The following is an 18835-nucleotide window of genomic DNA, read 5'->3' on the forward strand; positions in this document are numbered from 1 at the left end:
TTTAAAGACACAGTGTGCAGTTGAAAGGACCATGTCACAGTTCTCTCACTGCTTTTCAGTGGCAAATGTGCATCCACTTGCAGACTTTCTCACTTGCAGGTTTTGGGATCTTACTTGGTGCCACAACGGAGCTGCAGCTGAACAAGGCAGCACCTACTCCCTTTCTTTACAGGTTCTCTGCCCACACATAGCTGTATTTCTACGTGCCTTCACCTGCTCCCTTTCAGCTTTTCTTTCCTTCCCTGCCTTCTTAGGTCTTCTTTCACTGAGCACTTTTAAATTTTTGAGTAAGGATGCCCAGTTCAAATTTGAGCATTCAAATTCATACGACAACATCTGAAGCAGGTGGAGTCCTGAAGTCCTACAAGGGCATCAAAAAAAGCATCTCTGGACATCAAATTCAGAAGGGTTATTCCAGCATTGAACTAGAAATGAGGGCAAGTGTCAGGTGTCAAATTATACAGCTACCTTTACTATATCTTGCATCAACTGACCCAACATGAAAAATACATGACCACTCAGCTAAGAGATTAAAAAACAAAAAACCATCCAAACTCATCAATACCAATTTAATTAAAATTTATATACATTTATATATATATATAATCCAGTCATGTCATCAGGGAAAAGTAATCATTTTTAAAGGATCAGCTACACACAAGAAATTTCTGTTTTACTTTCTGTCTAGATAACATATTATAAAAGTCCTGACAAGTACATAGATGTAAGTATATGAAGAACAGCAGCTTTTTTTATCACCTGCTGACAGCTTCAGCATTTCAACCATTCACATTTGTAAGAAGCCTAGTAGGATTTGGAAGTGACTATACTAAGTAAAATGCCTATATTCTGCATGACCACTTAGTGTTCATGTCACTGTTTTGCAAGCTACAAGCAACTATTCCAAATAATGTTATGGGAAAGATTGGGACTGGTAAGACAATTCCTGGGTCACTGAGTCCCACTCTTGATATTACAGACAAGTACAACCTGTACTATCTGTACAATCTGCTTCATGAATTCTGTACTGAAGAAAGGTATGGTCATATACTGTAGACTGGGACTGAGACAGCAAGATCTGTGATGGGGAAAGAATAAATTAAATTAAAAAAAATGAGGTTGCAACTGGAGTCAGCAAACTTTTATGTAAAATGTATGAAACCAAAATATTATTACAAGTCCTTCCCCATGCCCTTCTCCCTCAGTCATTAACTACTTGTCTTTCTCTGACATACCCCTCTGAAATATAAACATTTTTTCTTAGTGCAGTTCTTCCTTTTACACATTCATCCTGTCATCTCTTTAGGAAAGATGCTGTTTGAACTTGTCAAGTAAAAAGAGGTTGTGCTAATGCATGTGAAGACCACGAGTAGTACACGCCTTTAAGACTATTTTATTAATACAACTTCTTGGCAGGATTCAAAAAGCAGTTTACAGAGAATGCTGCAGCAATACAGACTTCTTCCTAGCTGGGACTCTTGCAATCTTGCCATGCTCCCTCTTTCATTTCAGCTTTGCTAAGGAGTAGAAAGTCAACTTTAAAAGATGAAAAAAAGACTTTGTAAAAATGGCATGACAGAACACTGCATTCATATTGTTAAGTTAATATACAGTAAATATATTCAGTTTGCAAAGATAAAGATTTCCCTTTCTCCTGCTTCCACCACTGCAGACTGCTGAATTTCCCTTTCTTCTTTCTTGCTTACATCACCATCAATAACAAAACAGTCAAAAGACCCAAACCTTCTGTGCAGCCACTTACTGACCCTGAACACCTAATTTCTGCTAACATGATGTGGCTGACACTTTTGTTATTGATACTAGAACTAGTAAAGATTTATATCTAAGTTGTGTTCTGCAAAAGTAAGAAGTAGGGATGAAGGCAAGAGATGGCAGAAGCTGACAGATACATGTCTAAACAGCAAAAGTCTGCTGCCCACATTAAAATAAGTTTCAATTTTAGGTAGTAATTAAAGTATATGCCCATCTTAAAGATCAAAAAGCAACAAAAAAATAACAACTAGCTATCTAGAGATTTATTACTGGTATGTTGTGTAGCCATCACTTGATAAGTACAGAAATACAAACACACACAAACAGAGCAGACAGAAAATAGTTATCACTTCAAAAATACAATGCCATCTGAAGTGCACTGCATTGTGATTATTTTACAATGAGTTTGCTAAGGTGGGTTTCAAAACATGTTTTACATCATCTTTTACCTTCCAACCTTAATACTTAGAGAGAAAAAAACTACTATTCCTATTTAATAATTTCCCTTCCATTTCTTGACCAAATTTTGTTCTTATAACCACATTTTTGAGTCAGCCCCAAAACAGGAGGAGGAGTGAAGAAACAACATATTTTTCTTCCCCCTATATTTTTCTTTTAAGTAGGTAATACTAAACAGAGAACACTGTTGTCTGACTCAAAATCACTGTAAGGACGCTTTATACACATTTCTTTTGACAGCTCAAAAGAAGCAAAAGGAAGTCAAGTACAACAGAAAAAAGAAAATATTAAGTTTCTGAAGTTGAATTTTGAGGATAAAGAAAAAGTAATAACTGATTTCTTCCTATCATAGCCCTGAAATGCTATGATAGAGGCTGCAACTTTCCTCCTAACTCTCTTGCTGCAGAACCCTTAAAATTCTATACAATAATATTGTAGCAAATACATTAACATGCACTATTAATCTTTTAAATGTGAGATTCAGCTATATCATCCTCCAGTTACACTGCTTCTACAGCTCCTTTTACTTGCAAAGTCACTATTTAAATATTTGTATCAACTTTTAAATAGGTCTTCTACAGGTGTTTTGAAAAGCAAGATTGTTTGTATCAATGAAGGCACCTACAAAGCACCACTGTAAACATTTTCCACACCAAGAAACAGGAGTTTCTTTAGGGCTTGTAAGCTCTTTGCAATCTGGAGCCATATGCCATTTCAGTACTGCTTCAAGTCCTCACTTGTTAGACCCTTTTTAATGTTGAATTGATGCCAAGGTCAGTCATCATAGCAGAGGTTTCCCGTTTAAAAGCTTACCCTTTTTTAAAAAATACCTCCACACACTTTGGAGTATTAGCACAGCTTTATGCTAATACACAACAAAACTTGAAAGGCACTTCTACTTTCTTCAGTTTTACCACACCCTCTTCTGCCCCCTCACACTCAGTTCAAAGGCCACTGAAAGTCAGTGGTTACAGACTGGGTCACACATTTCATGAAGAGCAGGTACAACCCTGGAGCGTGGCAAGAAGCCCTGCAACTTCAAAACATGAAGAAGGCGGTTTCTGGACAGCCTGGTAAAAATCTAATGGCGCCTTAGAAAGGACAACAGACATGGCACACTTAGAAACACATCACTGGAAATTAAAAATAAATAAGTAAAAGGTACTGACAATACGTACTTTTGACAAAGCTGGCTGAACAGCACTTTGGGAGAAAGAGGACCTTTTCCAGACTCCCTCATGCTGTGAAGGAACAAGAACATCGCTGAAGTCAAGGGTCCTGGGCTGGAGAGGTTCACCACCAAAGGATCCTTCAAAGCAAAGGTAAATTGGACATCAGATTCAAAGTTAAAGACACATAGGACTTATTTCAAGTTAGTACATTTATGACAAAGAACAAAGTAACTTTTAGTCTTAAGAGTGTTTTGAGGTTTGTTTTTTTCTTAAATGTTGATGACACCTACCTGATTGAAATAGTTGAAGAGAAAGCTTATTATTTAAGCAGTAATAGTTGCAAAACCAAACAATTCTTGTTGAGCAATGATTGGTAACCAGTAGTTTTGGAAAGAGGCATGTCAATGAGCCAGCCTGATTCTCACAAAAACAGAATAGCTCCCCTATCACCTGCTCTTACTCTTACTCCCAAGTGCACTGAAATTCAGCTAGAGAGACAACACGGTCAATCTCCTCCATGGGCCAGCATAAGACGGAGCTCAGTGGCACTCTGTCTACTCAACCTTAGGGAAGAGGTGGCCAACATCTCTGACCTGTGAGCTGCACACCAAAATTTCCACATACCCAACAGCCACAGAAACATGCCTTCCTCCCCCAGGAACCAGGCACCAGGAAGGCGCCAGCAGTGGTTCGCTGCAGGGGCTGACAGCAGATTCCAGAGGTCCACTGTGGTGGTGGGGGGCAGGCATGGGGGGCATCCCAAACAGCCCCTCCTGGTGTGAGATTTGCCCCGGCAGCAGGTCCTGGGGCTGGAGGAGCCAGCCAGCAGCCACCCGAGCCAGCCTTTGAGCAGGGGATGCTCCTGCACCACTTACATGCCACCTGCCTCTCGACAGCCACAGACCGCCAGCTCTCCCCAACACGCTCCCAGGTTCATACGTGGTGACCACAGTGCTTCCTCCTTGCTGGCCTGACTCTCACAAAACCAGATTACAATTGCCAGATAAACAATTAGAGACACTGCCTCATCCAGAAAGCGGATCCACACAAAACACAAGCGCTATGGATACACACAAATATAATGTATTTCATTGCCAACAGGTGGGAAAATGCCCTTTACCAAGCAGGAAGCTGGGAGTTTCTGCACTCCTATTAGTTACACTACTGTAGCCCTCGAATCCTGCGCTGACATACAAAGACCAGAAAACACAGTTTGTGCTCCAAAGATCTTCCTTACATTGTAAGCATTGTCATTAAACAAAACAAATAAAACTTTCAACCTTATGGCTGTGCAAGTTTCACGTCAAGCATAAGACAACGTACCACTGGCTTTCTAAGCCTCCAGGCACAAACAAGCTCCAGACCTCAGTTGTGGCTCAGGAATAATTTAGGGAAACATGTTACTGCTCAGAACTACCACTGGAGGTAACACAGACAGCAATGCAGTGAATTTCACACTCTTCTTGCCCGGAGAAGCTATGAACATCACCAACGGCAACATACAGAAATCATCATTTCAGAGGTATCTGAAACAGAATCCCACCCCTCAGACCTCACTGCCACCAGAAAGCTCCCAGCAAACAGGAAAAAGAAAACTCTTTGTAAGTTGCTTTATTTAGCTAGCAGAGGGAAAGGGGTATTATCTCTATTGCCAACAACATATTATGAAAACCCAAGTCTCAAAGACCTGACTGGGAAGAGCAGCATACACTTTTGACAATGTCTCTTTCCCATATGCCTCCAATGAGCTTAAGGACAAGAAATTTGGTCCTCACTGAAATCTTGCTTCTCTCAATTTAATCCTCTGGCATATGAAACATGTAGTAAATTTTACAAGCCTTATCGATAAAGGGTTGGCACCAACTGGAATAAAATATTTAATGAACACTTTCTAGAGCCAAATATACTATTTCCTATATTATACACCACAGTGAAGAAATGATATGGGAAACAAAAATAAGCCAGCCACTCTTTCTTAAGGTCAGGCATTATGAGTTACTTCAGTGTTACAAAATGTAAAAGGAGGTGATTACTCCTCCTCCTTTGGGGCTGAATACCTAGCTTGGTAAAAGGAGTGAGTTCACAGATATCATAAACCAGCTAAAAAATTAAAAGGCAAAAAGAAATGGGAGCGTAAGAGTGTCTCTTTAATGGAGATGCACTTTCCCAACCTCCAGCTTCTTCCCACATTTCCCCAAATTTGTTTTTCTTACTGTATACTTACCAATTGGGAGTCTGAAGTATGACAGATTTTTAACTTTGTTCCTTTCTCCTTCATCTCATACATAAGTTCATTTAATACGTGAGTCTGTGCCAAGTTCTTAAAGAAAAAAAAAAAACCAAGAAACACATGTGGATCTTTCAACTATATATTTTTCTTTTGTTATAAATTCTAACTTCAGGGATAGACAAAACCAGATATATTTAATAATGTACAACTGAGGTTTAAACCAGACCACTAGAAAAAGCAGGTATTACCCTTATAAAAGCCAAGATCATTGATCTCAAACTGTTTCTAAAATTGCATCTACTTCTGCTTCTGTAATTCCAAAATAGTTTCCTGGTAATAACTTTGTTATTTTTGTTGAACAACAATACTCATTTGGGTTTTGGTTTCTGGGGTTTTTTGTCTGGTTGGTTGCTTGGTTTTGTTTTGATTTTTTTTTTTTTTTTTATGGTGAGAACATTAGTATCAGAAAACATTTATTTCCTTAAACTCTGCAGCTCCCCTCATCATACCCCAAGAAGCACAAGCGCTTTGGCACAGTGAAAAACATTACCTCTCTGAATTTAAGAGAGAAACCAACTCAACACACCTCAGCTTTGTTCCTTTATTTTTGGTTAACTTTGACTGCAGATCACTTGGGTTTCTACAATGCCTTAAGTATGGACAGGGAACAATCTGCAGTAGTTCTACTCCTTACAAATTTACTATTTGTTGTCTGAGTTTTGTAATCACCACCACAAACACAAGGTAAAGAGTGAGAGTTCAGCACACCTTCGTAGCAGTTCTCTCTCATTTGCTCACTCCTGTCTGCAGACATACAGACCTCTCTGCTCAACCAACAAGCAATAGGATGCTCCAATATAAAACCCACTAAGGCTGCTGCTTTTTTTAGGATGTTGGAGTAGTTGTACACTCAACATCAATAAAAGTGTATTGGTATACCTTATTCCTTTTATTCTGGTCAGAAAAACCTCATAATCAATAAAAGTACTTTCGTAACTGCACCCATTGTAGGGGCTTACAATCCTCACAACGCACTGTGCAGACATTTATATTATGCATAAAGTAACACTTTTCACACCCACCAGCACTGCAAATACTGTGCATTACTCATGACTGCCTAATGCTGAACTACAAATAAAACCATATGCTAGAGTACAACCCACACACTTATGCAGTATGTAAAACACTTGACATTTTCATTTGTCTCAGTACTTTGAAAAATGCTACTCATCCAGGAATTCTTTTTTAGTTATAACAGGAAATACTGCTCGGATAACAAGGAGCAAAAAGAATTTTAAAAGGCCCATCAAAAGCAGAATGAAGACTGGTAACAGTCAGACCCTTTCTGAAGTCCACAGCTTGTACAGATTAATCATTTCTGAAATCTATGAAGAGAAAGCTGTATGATCTTTCCATCTTACCTGCATGACAGCATTAAAAAAGCATGTATTTCCTAAATTATTTATTCCTTTGACTGGAACAGATGCACCATTACCAGAACCTTTTCCTTTCAGTATTTCACTGGTTTCACTGTTTTCTTCACGGAGTCGTATGATTTTTGATGAACCTATAATTAAACTATAGATTAACACTACTATATAATTACATAGTTTAATAAGTACAGTCCTTCCACAGAATATATGTATCATTTTTAACATATGTAGAAAGATACCTTGATGGTACTCTAAACTGCTTTATGTGATCTTTAAAAAAAAAAAAGACATCAGCAGTTAAAACCCTGGCAAAAAAAAATCCCCCAACAACTACATATATCCAACAAAACCTTTCACAATAATCACACTGTCCCTAAGATTTCTTAAATTACCCAGGCAATAAATAAATTAAAATGGGTTCTGTAAGTTTATTAACAGTTGGCAGTTAAGTTGTACGTACATTAAACACACTAGAAGCACCAACAAAGGCTGCCTTTGATGTGTTTGAAGAGAGGTAACCAAAAGGTAGCACCTGAATGCTGCAAGTCTGTACCGATTATCGCGCTCTGGCTGAATCGCCCCGTACGACTCGGTCAGCGGTGGGGCCGGAGTTGTTATCAGTTTCCCCAAACACTACATTTGCTCCCCCACCCACCTCCCTTTGTCACAGCCTGAGGAACTGCTAACACAACCCAAACGTATACAACGCTGCTGTTTTAATTTTATACAACAAAAAATTTGATAAAATTGCAATGGAATATGCTACCAGTGTATTTCCCTTATTATTTAAATAGATGAGGGGCAGCAAAGTTAGACAGTCATTAACTTGTAGCCTAGAGGTAATGGAAAGACTTGAGATAACAATATTTAGCCTCAAATTCTACTAGCAACTTTCATATTGTCATGGTTGCAGGACTAAATATGAACATTACTGACATCTGCAGTGTCTTAAATATTGATTAACAATGCATGTCAATGTAAACGAGTTATGGACTTAATAGATGCCAAGAACTGTGATGCTGCAATCTCTGTCTTGACATATGAATTCATATATTTGTTCTAATGAGTTTCACATTGAAGTCTCATTAAAGTGTTCTTGAGAAATAACTAACAGACCTATTTACGTTAATGAAATGCTCATGCCAAAAGGTTCTTTTATGTACACTTCTAGGTAGCTTCTTGCTTAGAAGATGAGAAAAAAAATAATTAAATAAAAAAGAAGTCATTAAAATATCTACTGCAACTGGCAACAACCTTCTGACGCAGTTTGCCTGCAACCTATAGTGCCATCAAGGCATAACTATATTTCCAAATCGTATCCGAGTTTGTCAAAACGCAGGTGCTTTGCTGTTTAAAAACACTGTTAAATGGTCTTGGTAATACTGCTTACACAGCTTTGAAATATTCTCCTTCCCACTGGTGTGGAAAATTAAGACAGTACAAGGGCAAAGTAAGAGATCAAGTTCTCCTTGAAAAAGCAGACGTGTTTTTGAACGCAACGAATGACAAATAGCTTGGGAGCTGCTCACACCCTGAAACAGTCACTGTTTTAAGGGCTACGTCCAGCAACACCTTTTAATTGACATGCTTACAAGGCACACGCTACAGTGTCTGAGACTTGTCCACCCACACAGAGCTCCAGAAGAACCTTAGCAGAAGAAAGGAGCTCCAACTGTCTGCAACTCGAAGGCACTGCTCACTCTTAGGAATTTAATAGTATAAGTGGAGACTTCCTCCCTCAGAAAAGGGTACCACAGAGAAATGCTGGGGAGAAGAGATGGTTAATTTTATTTCTTTTAAAAAAAAGGCAAAAAAAAAAAAGCCAAAATTGTGTAAATAATTTGTGTATTAGTATACCACAGTTGTTGCATTTATCCATCGGCATTCAAAAACATCTGGGACAGCATCTTAAAGTAAACAATGTTCACAAGGCCATCTGGACAAAACTGCAGGCAAAAATTAAAGCATAAGCATATGGAAAAGCAGATTTTTCTCTTCCCTTTAGCAGTACAGGATGACAAATGTCAAACCTAGATCTGTCCACGCTTCACTGTGCTATGCTTTGCAGCACCACCTGGCTCTCCTTGCACAGCCACCAAATATGGACAGCACTGCCACAGCGGACCATATCTGCAGGGCAAACTCAATAAAAGCATTTCACTTCATGGTTAAATGGCAGCTTCACACAAGTAGCTAGGTTCCATTTGCTGAACCTTACATACCAATTATTTAAGGGGGGAAAACAAAGCCGAATCACCCAGCTTTGCGATAAGGGCTGGATGAATACGCAATTATAAAACACAATAAATGACAACGAGACATCCGATTGCCACAAAGCTGGATAATTAGTATAGGGATAAGGACAAGCAGTAACAAATTAAGAACAGGCCTGCATGTTGTTACAGAAGTCTAGGAACCTACTTTCATTCAGAAGGTTTTAATTACTGCCTGTTGATTTTTTAATAGATTTTACAAACACAATTAGCGTGACATTTTACTAGTTTTTCGTAACTGTGAAAAAGTCCTGACGAAAAGTGTCGCTTTGCCATTACAAACATTATCTGCTGCCTCACTTACTCCATGCGGATATATTTAAGGACATACACAGAGCCAGAGGAGGGACAGCAGTTTTCAATTTAACTCTGCTCAGTGTCCCCAGCTCAGTGATAAATGACAGACAGGCCTGAAGCTGAATGTTTAGTTGACATGTGAAGAGTTGGTCAGTCTTAATAGAAGATGCTGGTAATGCCTGTGATAGCTAATACTTCTACAGATTGGGGCTGGAGGGTCCTTCTGCAACATTAACCCAAGGCTACAAGCATGTTATTAATCAAAAGGGTAATACGTAATTTTTTGAAGTGAATTTGCGCTGAACTGTTCCATAGACTGTTGCAATCCTCTAAGGTTTTAACAGGCATGCATTTTGGATATGAAAAGTGACTTTTATGCCAGTACAGATACAACAAGGACCCCAGCAAAAGGATTCCATCGAATGCCCAAAAGGGCCTTCAGCTCCTGGACAAACAGTGTCGTGAGGAAAGAAGTACTCCGAGCCATCCGGCTGCGTGCAGTAATACCTGTTACAAAGGACCTCATTAATGTTTACGAGAGCAAGGCAGGTGAAAGGCACAAAAGTAATTAAATTCATAGATTGATCTCTGTCTAGTTCACTATCACATCTCTTAGAGAGTTGACATGGTGCCCCTCAACCTCTCTGCCCTTCTCGGGCACTGGATGTGGACACCAGCTCCAGGCAGGACTGTCCCTCCAGAGTGGGGACAGCGTATCTGAATGTGACTGTTTGGGGCTCACACATTCAGACTGCGCCTCTCTGTCAGGCTCCTTCTGCAGTTTTGTTGCAGAGGTGGCCTTCCTAATCCAGCCACGCAGGGAAAATGCTGACCCAACTTGTGCCTTGATCACCACAGTCTACTTTTCCCTCAACAAAGCACACCTGTCTGCAGAGACGCCCCACCAGAGCACTGTGCCAAGAGCCATTGCCCAGCTCTCCACCCAACTCATCACACCCAGCTGCCTGGCTCTTCCCTGGCACCAGGTCAGTGCCTGCCTCTGGTCCCACCACGCCGTGCACCTCCAGCGCTCGCTCCTTCGGCTCTCCGACAGCTGCAGTTGTGCTCAGGCACAGCCTTCGCGTCCAGCAAAGCTTCCTGATGCCACCCTGCTCTCCCCACGCTACCAATCCCCCCTTCCCACCAGACCCAGAGCAAAGAGGGCAGCAGCCAGAGTTTGATCCTCCGCTGCAGCTCTCACTCCCGTCTTGCCACTCTTCCCTTCACCTTTTTTTTTTTACCTACTTCTGCTCACTTGTAGTCCTGTCCCACAAGCTCTCGGGAGGCAGGGAACATCATTTTGTCCCAGAGCTGCACAGCACCAGCCTCGTGGGTATGTGACTGAGATTCCCAAGCCAAATGTTAACGCAGACAGTAATTCAGTCTACGAATCGGAGCAAGTCACCAGATCAGCTGTACAAACACACACGGTGCTGACACATCTTCTTGCAAAAGACATTCAGAAAACTTACTGCAGGTTCCCCACCAATTTGTTTTACCAGTATTTCAAACATTGGCAGCTCACACGGACTTCTGTTGAAACTGAGCTGTGCCTGGGGGTGCAGATGGTATGCAAGCAAAAAGATAAATGACATCCAATTTTTCTTTCAGCCAGGAGAGTAAGCATTTTTGCTCATCTTTTCAATGCAACTTTTTTTTCTTTTAATTAAAAATGAGGGTCCTGGGAATATGCACTTTTATTCCAAGGTCAAGCCTTTTCTATTAAATACAACTCTGATACTTCAGTTGAAGGTCTTCACAGTAAAAGCAAGGTTAATAGATTGCCTTTCTTCCAGCAGATTCTCATCACGCTGTATTATGAAATGCTACTAAATTGTCTGATGCTCCTTTTTCATTTAAAAAAAATATTTTTTTTTTCACCACTGTACAACAATGAGAATATAACCCTTAAAAGAACAGCATGGTTCTCTTCTGAAATGGTCACTAGCTTTACATTTCAAAAGCCCAATTCCTCTGGCAGTGTTGCAATCTCACTGAATTAAAGATTACAACTACAAATTTATTTCCCTGATTCTGACAGAATGTTATAAACTAAAAAATACGTCTGCACAGTGTGAAAGAACAAGCTATTCAAGCACCAATTTTGATCCTCTATGCTCAAGATGACTTGTGCTACACCTCACAGGTAAGTAAGTATGTGGACAGGAAAGGGAAGAATCTGCAGATAAAAATTACAGAATATCTAAAAAACATTTTGCCAATGATTCAGTTTTCATTTCTTTGCAAAATGTCTAATTAACAGCAGCCCCCAATAAATAAGTAAACTTGAAAGAAAATTTCTGACCAACAACAGAACTGTCTTTTCGTTGAAGTGTATCTCAGGTTTGGAGAATCAACATATTCTGCTTTATTTTGCTACTTATCTTTCTTTTTAAGTAGCTAGAATGGACTCATATGACTTCAAGCTCCAAATTACACATAGTAAAAATCAGTTATGAAAGAATACCATTATTTTTTTCAGTGCAATCCTTTGTCAACAGACAAACACAAATCTGAAAAGTTATTCATCATATTATTTGTTTTTCCATAAAAGTTAACCTCTATTACTTGCACTGTAAAATTATATATTTTTTAATCTTTGTTTCACATCATATCTATTAAAATAGATATCAAGTTTCTAACTTTCACCTATTGGCAAATCTGGGCAGCTGAACTTACTAGCAAAATCTCATTCCTCCGCTTGATCTTCCCAACAATAAATTTAACTACAAAATTTGAGAATAAATATTCTTCCTTCCCATTCTATTGCCACAGAAACCAATTTAATTAACTGCTCCCTAAAAAACTGAGTACGCAATCCTATGTCACCAATGTTTAATTTGGCTTTTGTAAAAGAAAATACGCATAATGTTCACTTTTAAGACTGCCAAACAATTTATTTTCTCCAGCAAACAAGCAGACACGCAGATCCCAATGTCTCAGCATGGTTTCTGTGTAGTACATGTGCATTATGTCCATGTGAAGCTCACAAGTGTGCCACGCGGACAATGCTGCACCTGTCTTTCTGTGAAAATCATCATGGCCCGCTAACCTTCTCCACAAAACAAATTTCTGGGTGGTACACCCTAGAAAGCAACCTTGCTTTATTCTTCCATCTTGTGCCCAACATGACCTCTTAACCAAACAGACTCCTCCAAAAAAAAAGGGCAAACCCCCCCCCCCGAACAGGCAGGCATTGCTGGGTACAACAAACCATAGGATCAGATGCGAAAATCACACAGCTGCAAGCATTCTTTTGGGAACCCAGCACTGGGATTTATCTCAATTGCTTAATGTAATTACAAAAGTCAGTCATGTAGTAGTAATGTAATTTGCACATTTTTACAGCTGAAGTGAAGTTGAATCTTTATGAGAGGCCGAGTGAAAAGCAGGGATCCTGCTGCCACACTATTCCACCACATTAGTACCAAATGACAAGCATTTTGCTTTTGTTTATTTTCCAAGATGCATTAATTAGGAAATCTATATAAACCTCCCTCACATGTTTAAGCTGATTATTTTATCTTTAAATGACTCCTGCACTTTTGAGAACAACAACAAAAAACCTAGCAGCCCTCATCTGTTACTCATATCCACGTTCATACTGCATTTATGCAGAATTTCTACACAATGCTATTTGAACTTCAGTGACGCACCATGCCAACCAGTTGTTACAACAGAAAGAAATCCAGACATAAGATAAATTGTCTTTACAGTGCCACATTCTGATATTAAAATTAAGTGTCTTTACTTTGGCTGCTTTTTTAGGAAGAAAGAGAAAAGCAATGGGGAAAAAAGCAGAAGATTGATTTTTAAGTGGAAAATATGAATTATTAATTGTCAGTTTTACACTACTCGTTTCTCACAAGTTATTTTTCATTTATTTAGAGAATATACAGAATAAATTTAAGAAAATTCAAGCCAATTAATAATTTAAAGGATGACAGTTATACTGAAAATATCACTGTAACATGAAATGAAATAAAATGCTACACTTAAAAAACACAAACTATTTGTCGTCAGTAGCAGAGCTAATTTGCATGGTTATACTTTGCATCCTTTGTGTTCTGCATGAATTACATTTCGCTTTCAGATTTTATTTTTAAAAAATCTTTATAGGCAGTCTAATTTAAAGAAAAGAAAACATCTTACTTAAGTTACATTTCTTCAGGGGAAGCACCAAGTGTGTCAGCCCAAGTATTTGACATAAAACAGGAAAAGCATTGCTGTTACATTTACCAAAGAGAAACAAGAACATCAGCTCTGCCTGGGAATTCCCTCTCGAGCCTACCACTTATTTACCAATCCATGGCTGTTTCCCAGCCTCTTCCAGCGAGGAGCCTGGCCCAAAGCAACAAAGCACACCAGGCAAACAGCTTTTCCTCTTCTCCTTGCCACTTAAGAAAACCAAACAAATCACCTTTGGGCCAACATTCCCAGAGCTCTCAAGAAGGAGATCCAAACTGCTCAGCACAGCCATACTCTCTGCCTCATAGAGAGGGTCTCTGAGTTTAAAACATTACTGGAAGTTGTGATAGTTTAAAATTAACCCTATCCTAGCAAAACCAGGACAGAAGTACACACATGCGCTTGCTTTTTGTGTGAAAATAAGCTTGCAGATAAGCCTTAGCCCCTTCCCAGCATGGAGCAGGAGACACAACTGCCCTGCAGGAGCAACCTCCGCGCTGAGACCTCTGGTTGTGGCAGGGGCCAGCCTGCAAGCCTTGCCCTGACTTCCTTAGCTTAGAAGGAAGCTGGCGTGCCTATTCGCTCACCCAGAACTAGGCACGTGCATGAATCTGAAGGATGAAGCGTAACTGTGCAGAGTGGTAACGCTGGGAAAGCAGGCTCCTCGGTCTGTCACCGGTTTAAAACTGCCCTGCACCTCCCACCGCCTTGCAGGAGGACCCTCGCGCTGCTGACAAGGCCGTTGGTACCCAGCTCTACCTCCTGCATCACGGCCGTGAACCTCCTTCTCCAAAGCACCACAGCAAGCGGGGTCGACTCAACGCACCCCCACCACAAAATGTGTGACCCCAGGCTGAGGCTGGATGATAGCTAGTCTTTAATTTCAATGCCTGGTTTCAGAAACTGGAGGGAAAATAAATGGGTTTAAATAAAACAGGAAAAAAAAATGTTTATGCCCTAAACAAAAACAACACAATTTTGTTTCCAGTTACAAAGAAGAGTTTCCAGTTGTATCAGGTAAATACTTAAACGAAATACATGCATTTTCAAAACAGAGCATCAAAATGAAACACAAATACATATACAGTGGAAATACATTCTGCCCTGCTCTCCTAGAAACACCTGATTTTCAAGAAATCCTGGGCCTAATGCAAGCTTACTTTTCCCAAGTTAGTTTGGAATTTCAGTTGCTTAATTTAAGACATTCCACAGAAAACTTAAAAGTGCCATATTGTGAAAACTTCAGATATTTTGAAGTTTCACAAATTAAGAATCTAAACCATAAAGCACACAGTCACATCATACAGCCTCATCCAGCAGTACAAAAATGGAATGAAATATTTTCCATTAAAGTAACTGAAACAAATAGTACAAGAAAGCTGCAATACCCATTTATTCCACGTAAACTTGAATCACAGAATCACAGAATGTCAGGGATTGGAAGGGACCTCAAAATATCATCTAGTCCAATCCCCCTGCCGGAGCAGGAACCTAAATGAAATCACACAGAAAGGCGTCCAGGCGGGTCTTGAATGTCTCCAGAGAAGGAGACTCCACACCCTCCCTGGGCAGCCTGTCCCAGTGCTCTGACACCCTCACAGCAAAGAAGTTTTTTCTCAAGTTTAAGGGGAACCTCCTGTGTTCCAGCTCACACCCATTGCTCCTTGTCCTATCGTTGGGCATCACTGAGAAGAGCCTGGCTCCATCCTCCTGACATTCGCCCTTAACATATTTATAAACATTAATGAGGTCACCCCTCAGTCTCCTCTTCTCCAAGCTAAAGAGCCCCAGCTCCCTCAGCCTTTCCTCATAAGGGAGATGCTCCACTCATCTCACAGCTGAAGCTGTGAACAAAAGTGAAATCACATACTGTATTTCATTGCTCCAAGCGAAAAGATGACAAGGTAGCAATTTATCAATTTATTACAACTGAATAATTTAATACACAACTTGTGACTAGATAAAAATATAAAACAACTATTTCTGAGTGGCCCTTCATTTTTTGCCCCCAAAAATACATAACACCATAAACCAGTAGGATTTATGCATATGCAGCTAGAAGAATACCTAGACTAATTCAGGAAGGCAATTCTTTTCCATTCATACTTCCAACCAGTTGATTATCCCTGCTAAAAACTGCAACTAATTGTTTTAAAAGTTTACTTAAGCTGGTTTTTGTGAATAAAATCTGGAATCCAAGGTACTCTAAATCACAAGCCAGAAATGCTGCCGTGTTACAGCAGGTATGAATAACTTCAATATTATCAAGAGTAGACAGTTGAGGGCCACACATACAAAGTTCTATCTACTATTACATATATTGAGAAGCTCCTAACACAATAAAATAATTTAATGCTATTTTCTATTAATAGAAATAAGCATTCTATCAATGAAAACCCAGCAACATAAAAGAACAGAAAGCATTGCATACAACAACAGAGTACTAGAAAATCCATTTAAACAAATGTAATTAACTGAAGAAAACAAATCAGAAAAATTTTGAAATGTGACACATCCACACTAGGAAAATTCAATTCATTTACGCCTCTATATATTTTTTGTGTTTATCTACAATAAACTTTATTCATTAAAGACAAAATATGGAAAATCTGTTCTATAGTGCTCAAAATATTTTTAAAGTGTAATCATACAGTATAAAAAAATGAAATTATCTTTTGATTACTTGGCCAAGTAATTGTGCAATTACAAAATACATTATACACGCATCATACATAATTTTTCAATTGCATATTTAACATGACTCAAAATCTGAAACACTCATTTTTAGAGACAGTACAGTACAGATGTCTCCAGATAAAACTCTTTGTGTAAACTTACTTGGTTCAGCCCTGGAACCATGTTTTTGAAGAAAGTCAACTATCTGAGCCAAAACCTTTTTGTTGCAATGTGTTGACAGCTCTTCATCACATTCATAACACCTAAACGAGAGAAGAAACGAACTGGAATTCAGGATATCTGGATGCATCTCCCAGCGCTAACAAACCTCTCAAACAACCTTACACAAATTACTCCAGCTCTAGGCTTCAATTTTTCATACTAAAAAGAGGAAATAAAATTGAATTCTCTCATCCCATATATGCTCTTCTATAGAGCAGCCCGAATTCACTGCAATACTTACAGATTTAAATAATCTCAGTTTACAGTCCTTCAGATAATCATATACAAACAAGCAGGAAGGACAAACTCCTGTAACCAGCCAACTCTACAGAACACAATGGACTCAAACTTCTCAGTATTGATTTGTGACCTCTCTGAGAGCCCTCGGGACAAACTGATTTTCTCTCCAGAAAGCCTGCCTTTTCTCTATGTAAAGTATTAATTTTATCTGTCAGAATCATTCTTTATCAGGAAAAGACACTGCTTTAATATACACAAGCATACATGAACACCTGCGTACTCATTCCTACCATATGATCCACGTGCTGAGGCTGATAACAATGCAATGAGGTTCGGTGCGAGCTGTCTGGAAGTGCTTCAGAGAATGTTGGCCTTCCGAGTTCTTGCTACAGCCCTAAAACAGAAACATCAAAACAGTAAGGGGGAAAAAGGGAAGTAGGAAAAGAATATACTATTAGTAAAAGATTAAATCATTAGTAAATAAACTGCAAAAACTTTTTTTTCAAAATTAGACAGAAAGTCATAGTGCCCTAAATACTCATTTCACATTCTCAGGGATTGAGAGGGTTTAACATTCTTTAGAATCCAGTATTATAAAGATATCAATTTACTTTTTTTTTTTTTCTAAATTAACACATTTTCTTTTTACTAATAAATCACAGAATCACAGAATGGCAGGGGTTGGAAGGGACCTCTGGAGATCATCCAGTCCAACCCCCCTGCCAAAGGAGGTTCACCCAGAGCAGGTTGCACAGGACCACGTCCAGGTGGGTTTTGAACATCTCCAGAGATGAAGACTCCACAAGCTCTCTGGGCAGCCTGTTCCAGGGCTCTGTCACCCTCACAGTAAAGAAGTGTTTCCTCATCTTCAGATGGAACCCCCTGTGTTCCATCTTGTGCCTGTTGCCCCTTGTCCTATACTGGCCACCACTGAAAAGAGTCTGGTCCCATCCTCTTGACACCTGCCTTTTAGGTATTTGTAAACATTAATAAGGTCCCCTTATTAATGGGGGAACTATTAATAATGATTAATAATAATTTCCCTTATTAACAAAGGAAAATAAATGTCAACACAAACCCTAAATACCATCTTTTCTACTTGGAAAAATCAGTTAAAATATTTTTAACTGATTTAATTTAACAGTAATTATAGAAAATTACTAAGTTTGGTTTAACTTAATAGAAATAATTCTTAGCTTTTGAATAAGTATCAATAGACAGCAAATTATGCCATTCAAAAAAGTAAGAATTCTCAAAAAAAGGTGAATTAAATGACTGTGTAACATATTTGGTCCACAGAATATGAAGGAAAGGACTTAGAGCGAAAGCATTTGCAATTTTTCAAGTATCTACAGAGTGGGACTTAGAAGATTCAAGACTGGTCTCTGAATGAGACATGAGCTTTGGAGGCTATTAACAGCACAAACATGCAAAGAGCACACAGATTTAACTCTTTTTAAAAGCCCTCCTTAACTACAAAACTCCAGAGACAAGCTGAGTCCTCCTCGGATCTAGTTAACTACCTCTGAAGCCTGTTAATAGCATGTTTCTTTGCAAAACTAAATCTGGTCAGATAACACTGGTAGGAGCTGGCTTCTGTCCTTACTATGGCAATACCTACTGAAAGTCTAAGAAAACTGTGAAATGCTTTGTTCAGGTAGCTGTTAGCTGAACCAAGCATGACATTGCCTGTAAAATTATTTTTTCTGTATCAGACTTTACTTCACTCACAGGACAGAAACCTGCACAAGGCCTTGGGGTCAGGACCTGCCATTTTAAACCCTGAAGCCACAATTTGACATTTTAACTGATCCAATCTAATGGTTAGCTGCCACAAAGAGCAGCATTCTCACTCCAGCACAGTCCTTTCTC

At 39.2% G+C, this 18835-nt stretch overlaps 1 protein-coding gene across 1 annotated transcript in view; it reads right to left on the bottom strand.

The window, feature by feature from the left end:
* USP45 (ubiquitin specific peptidase 45) overlaps positions 1–18835 on the bottom strand; it is a gene marked incomplete at its 3' end in the record, with an annotated part of 39297 nt that overhangs the window by 17585 nt on the left and 2877 nt on the right. Inside the window, exons 3-7 of the mRNA XM_010177463.1 lie at positions 17254–17357; positions 16664–16764; positions 7056–7201; positions 5629–5724; positions 3411–3541 (exon numbers count right to left, since the gene is read on the bottom strand). Coding sequence (XP_010175765.1) covers positions 3411–3541; positions 5629–5724; positions 7056–7201; positions 16664–16764; positions 17254–17357 — 578 coding nt within the window. The remainder of the gene's footprint in view (positions 1–3410; positions 3542–5628; positions 5725–7055; positions 7202–16663; positions 16765–17253; positions 17358–18835) is intronic.

Source organism: Antrostomus carolinensis, unplaced genomic scaffold (genome assembly GCF_000700745.2).
Source record: "Antrostomus carolinensis isolate BGI_N321 unplaced genomic scaffold, ASM70074v2 scaffold24031, whole genome shotgun sequence".
NCBI classification, from domain to species: Eukaryota; Metazoa; Chordata; class Aves; order Caprimulgiformes; family Caprimulgidae; genus Antrostomus; species Antrostomus carolinensis.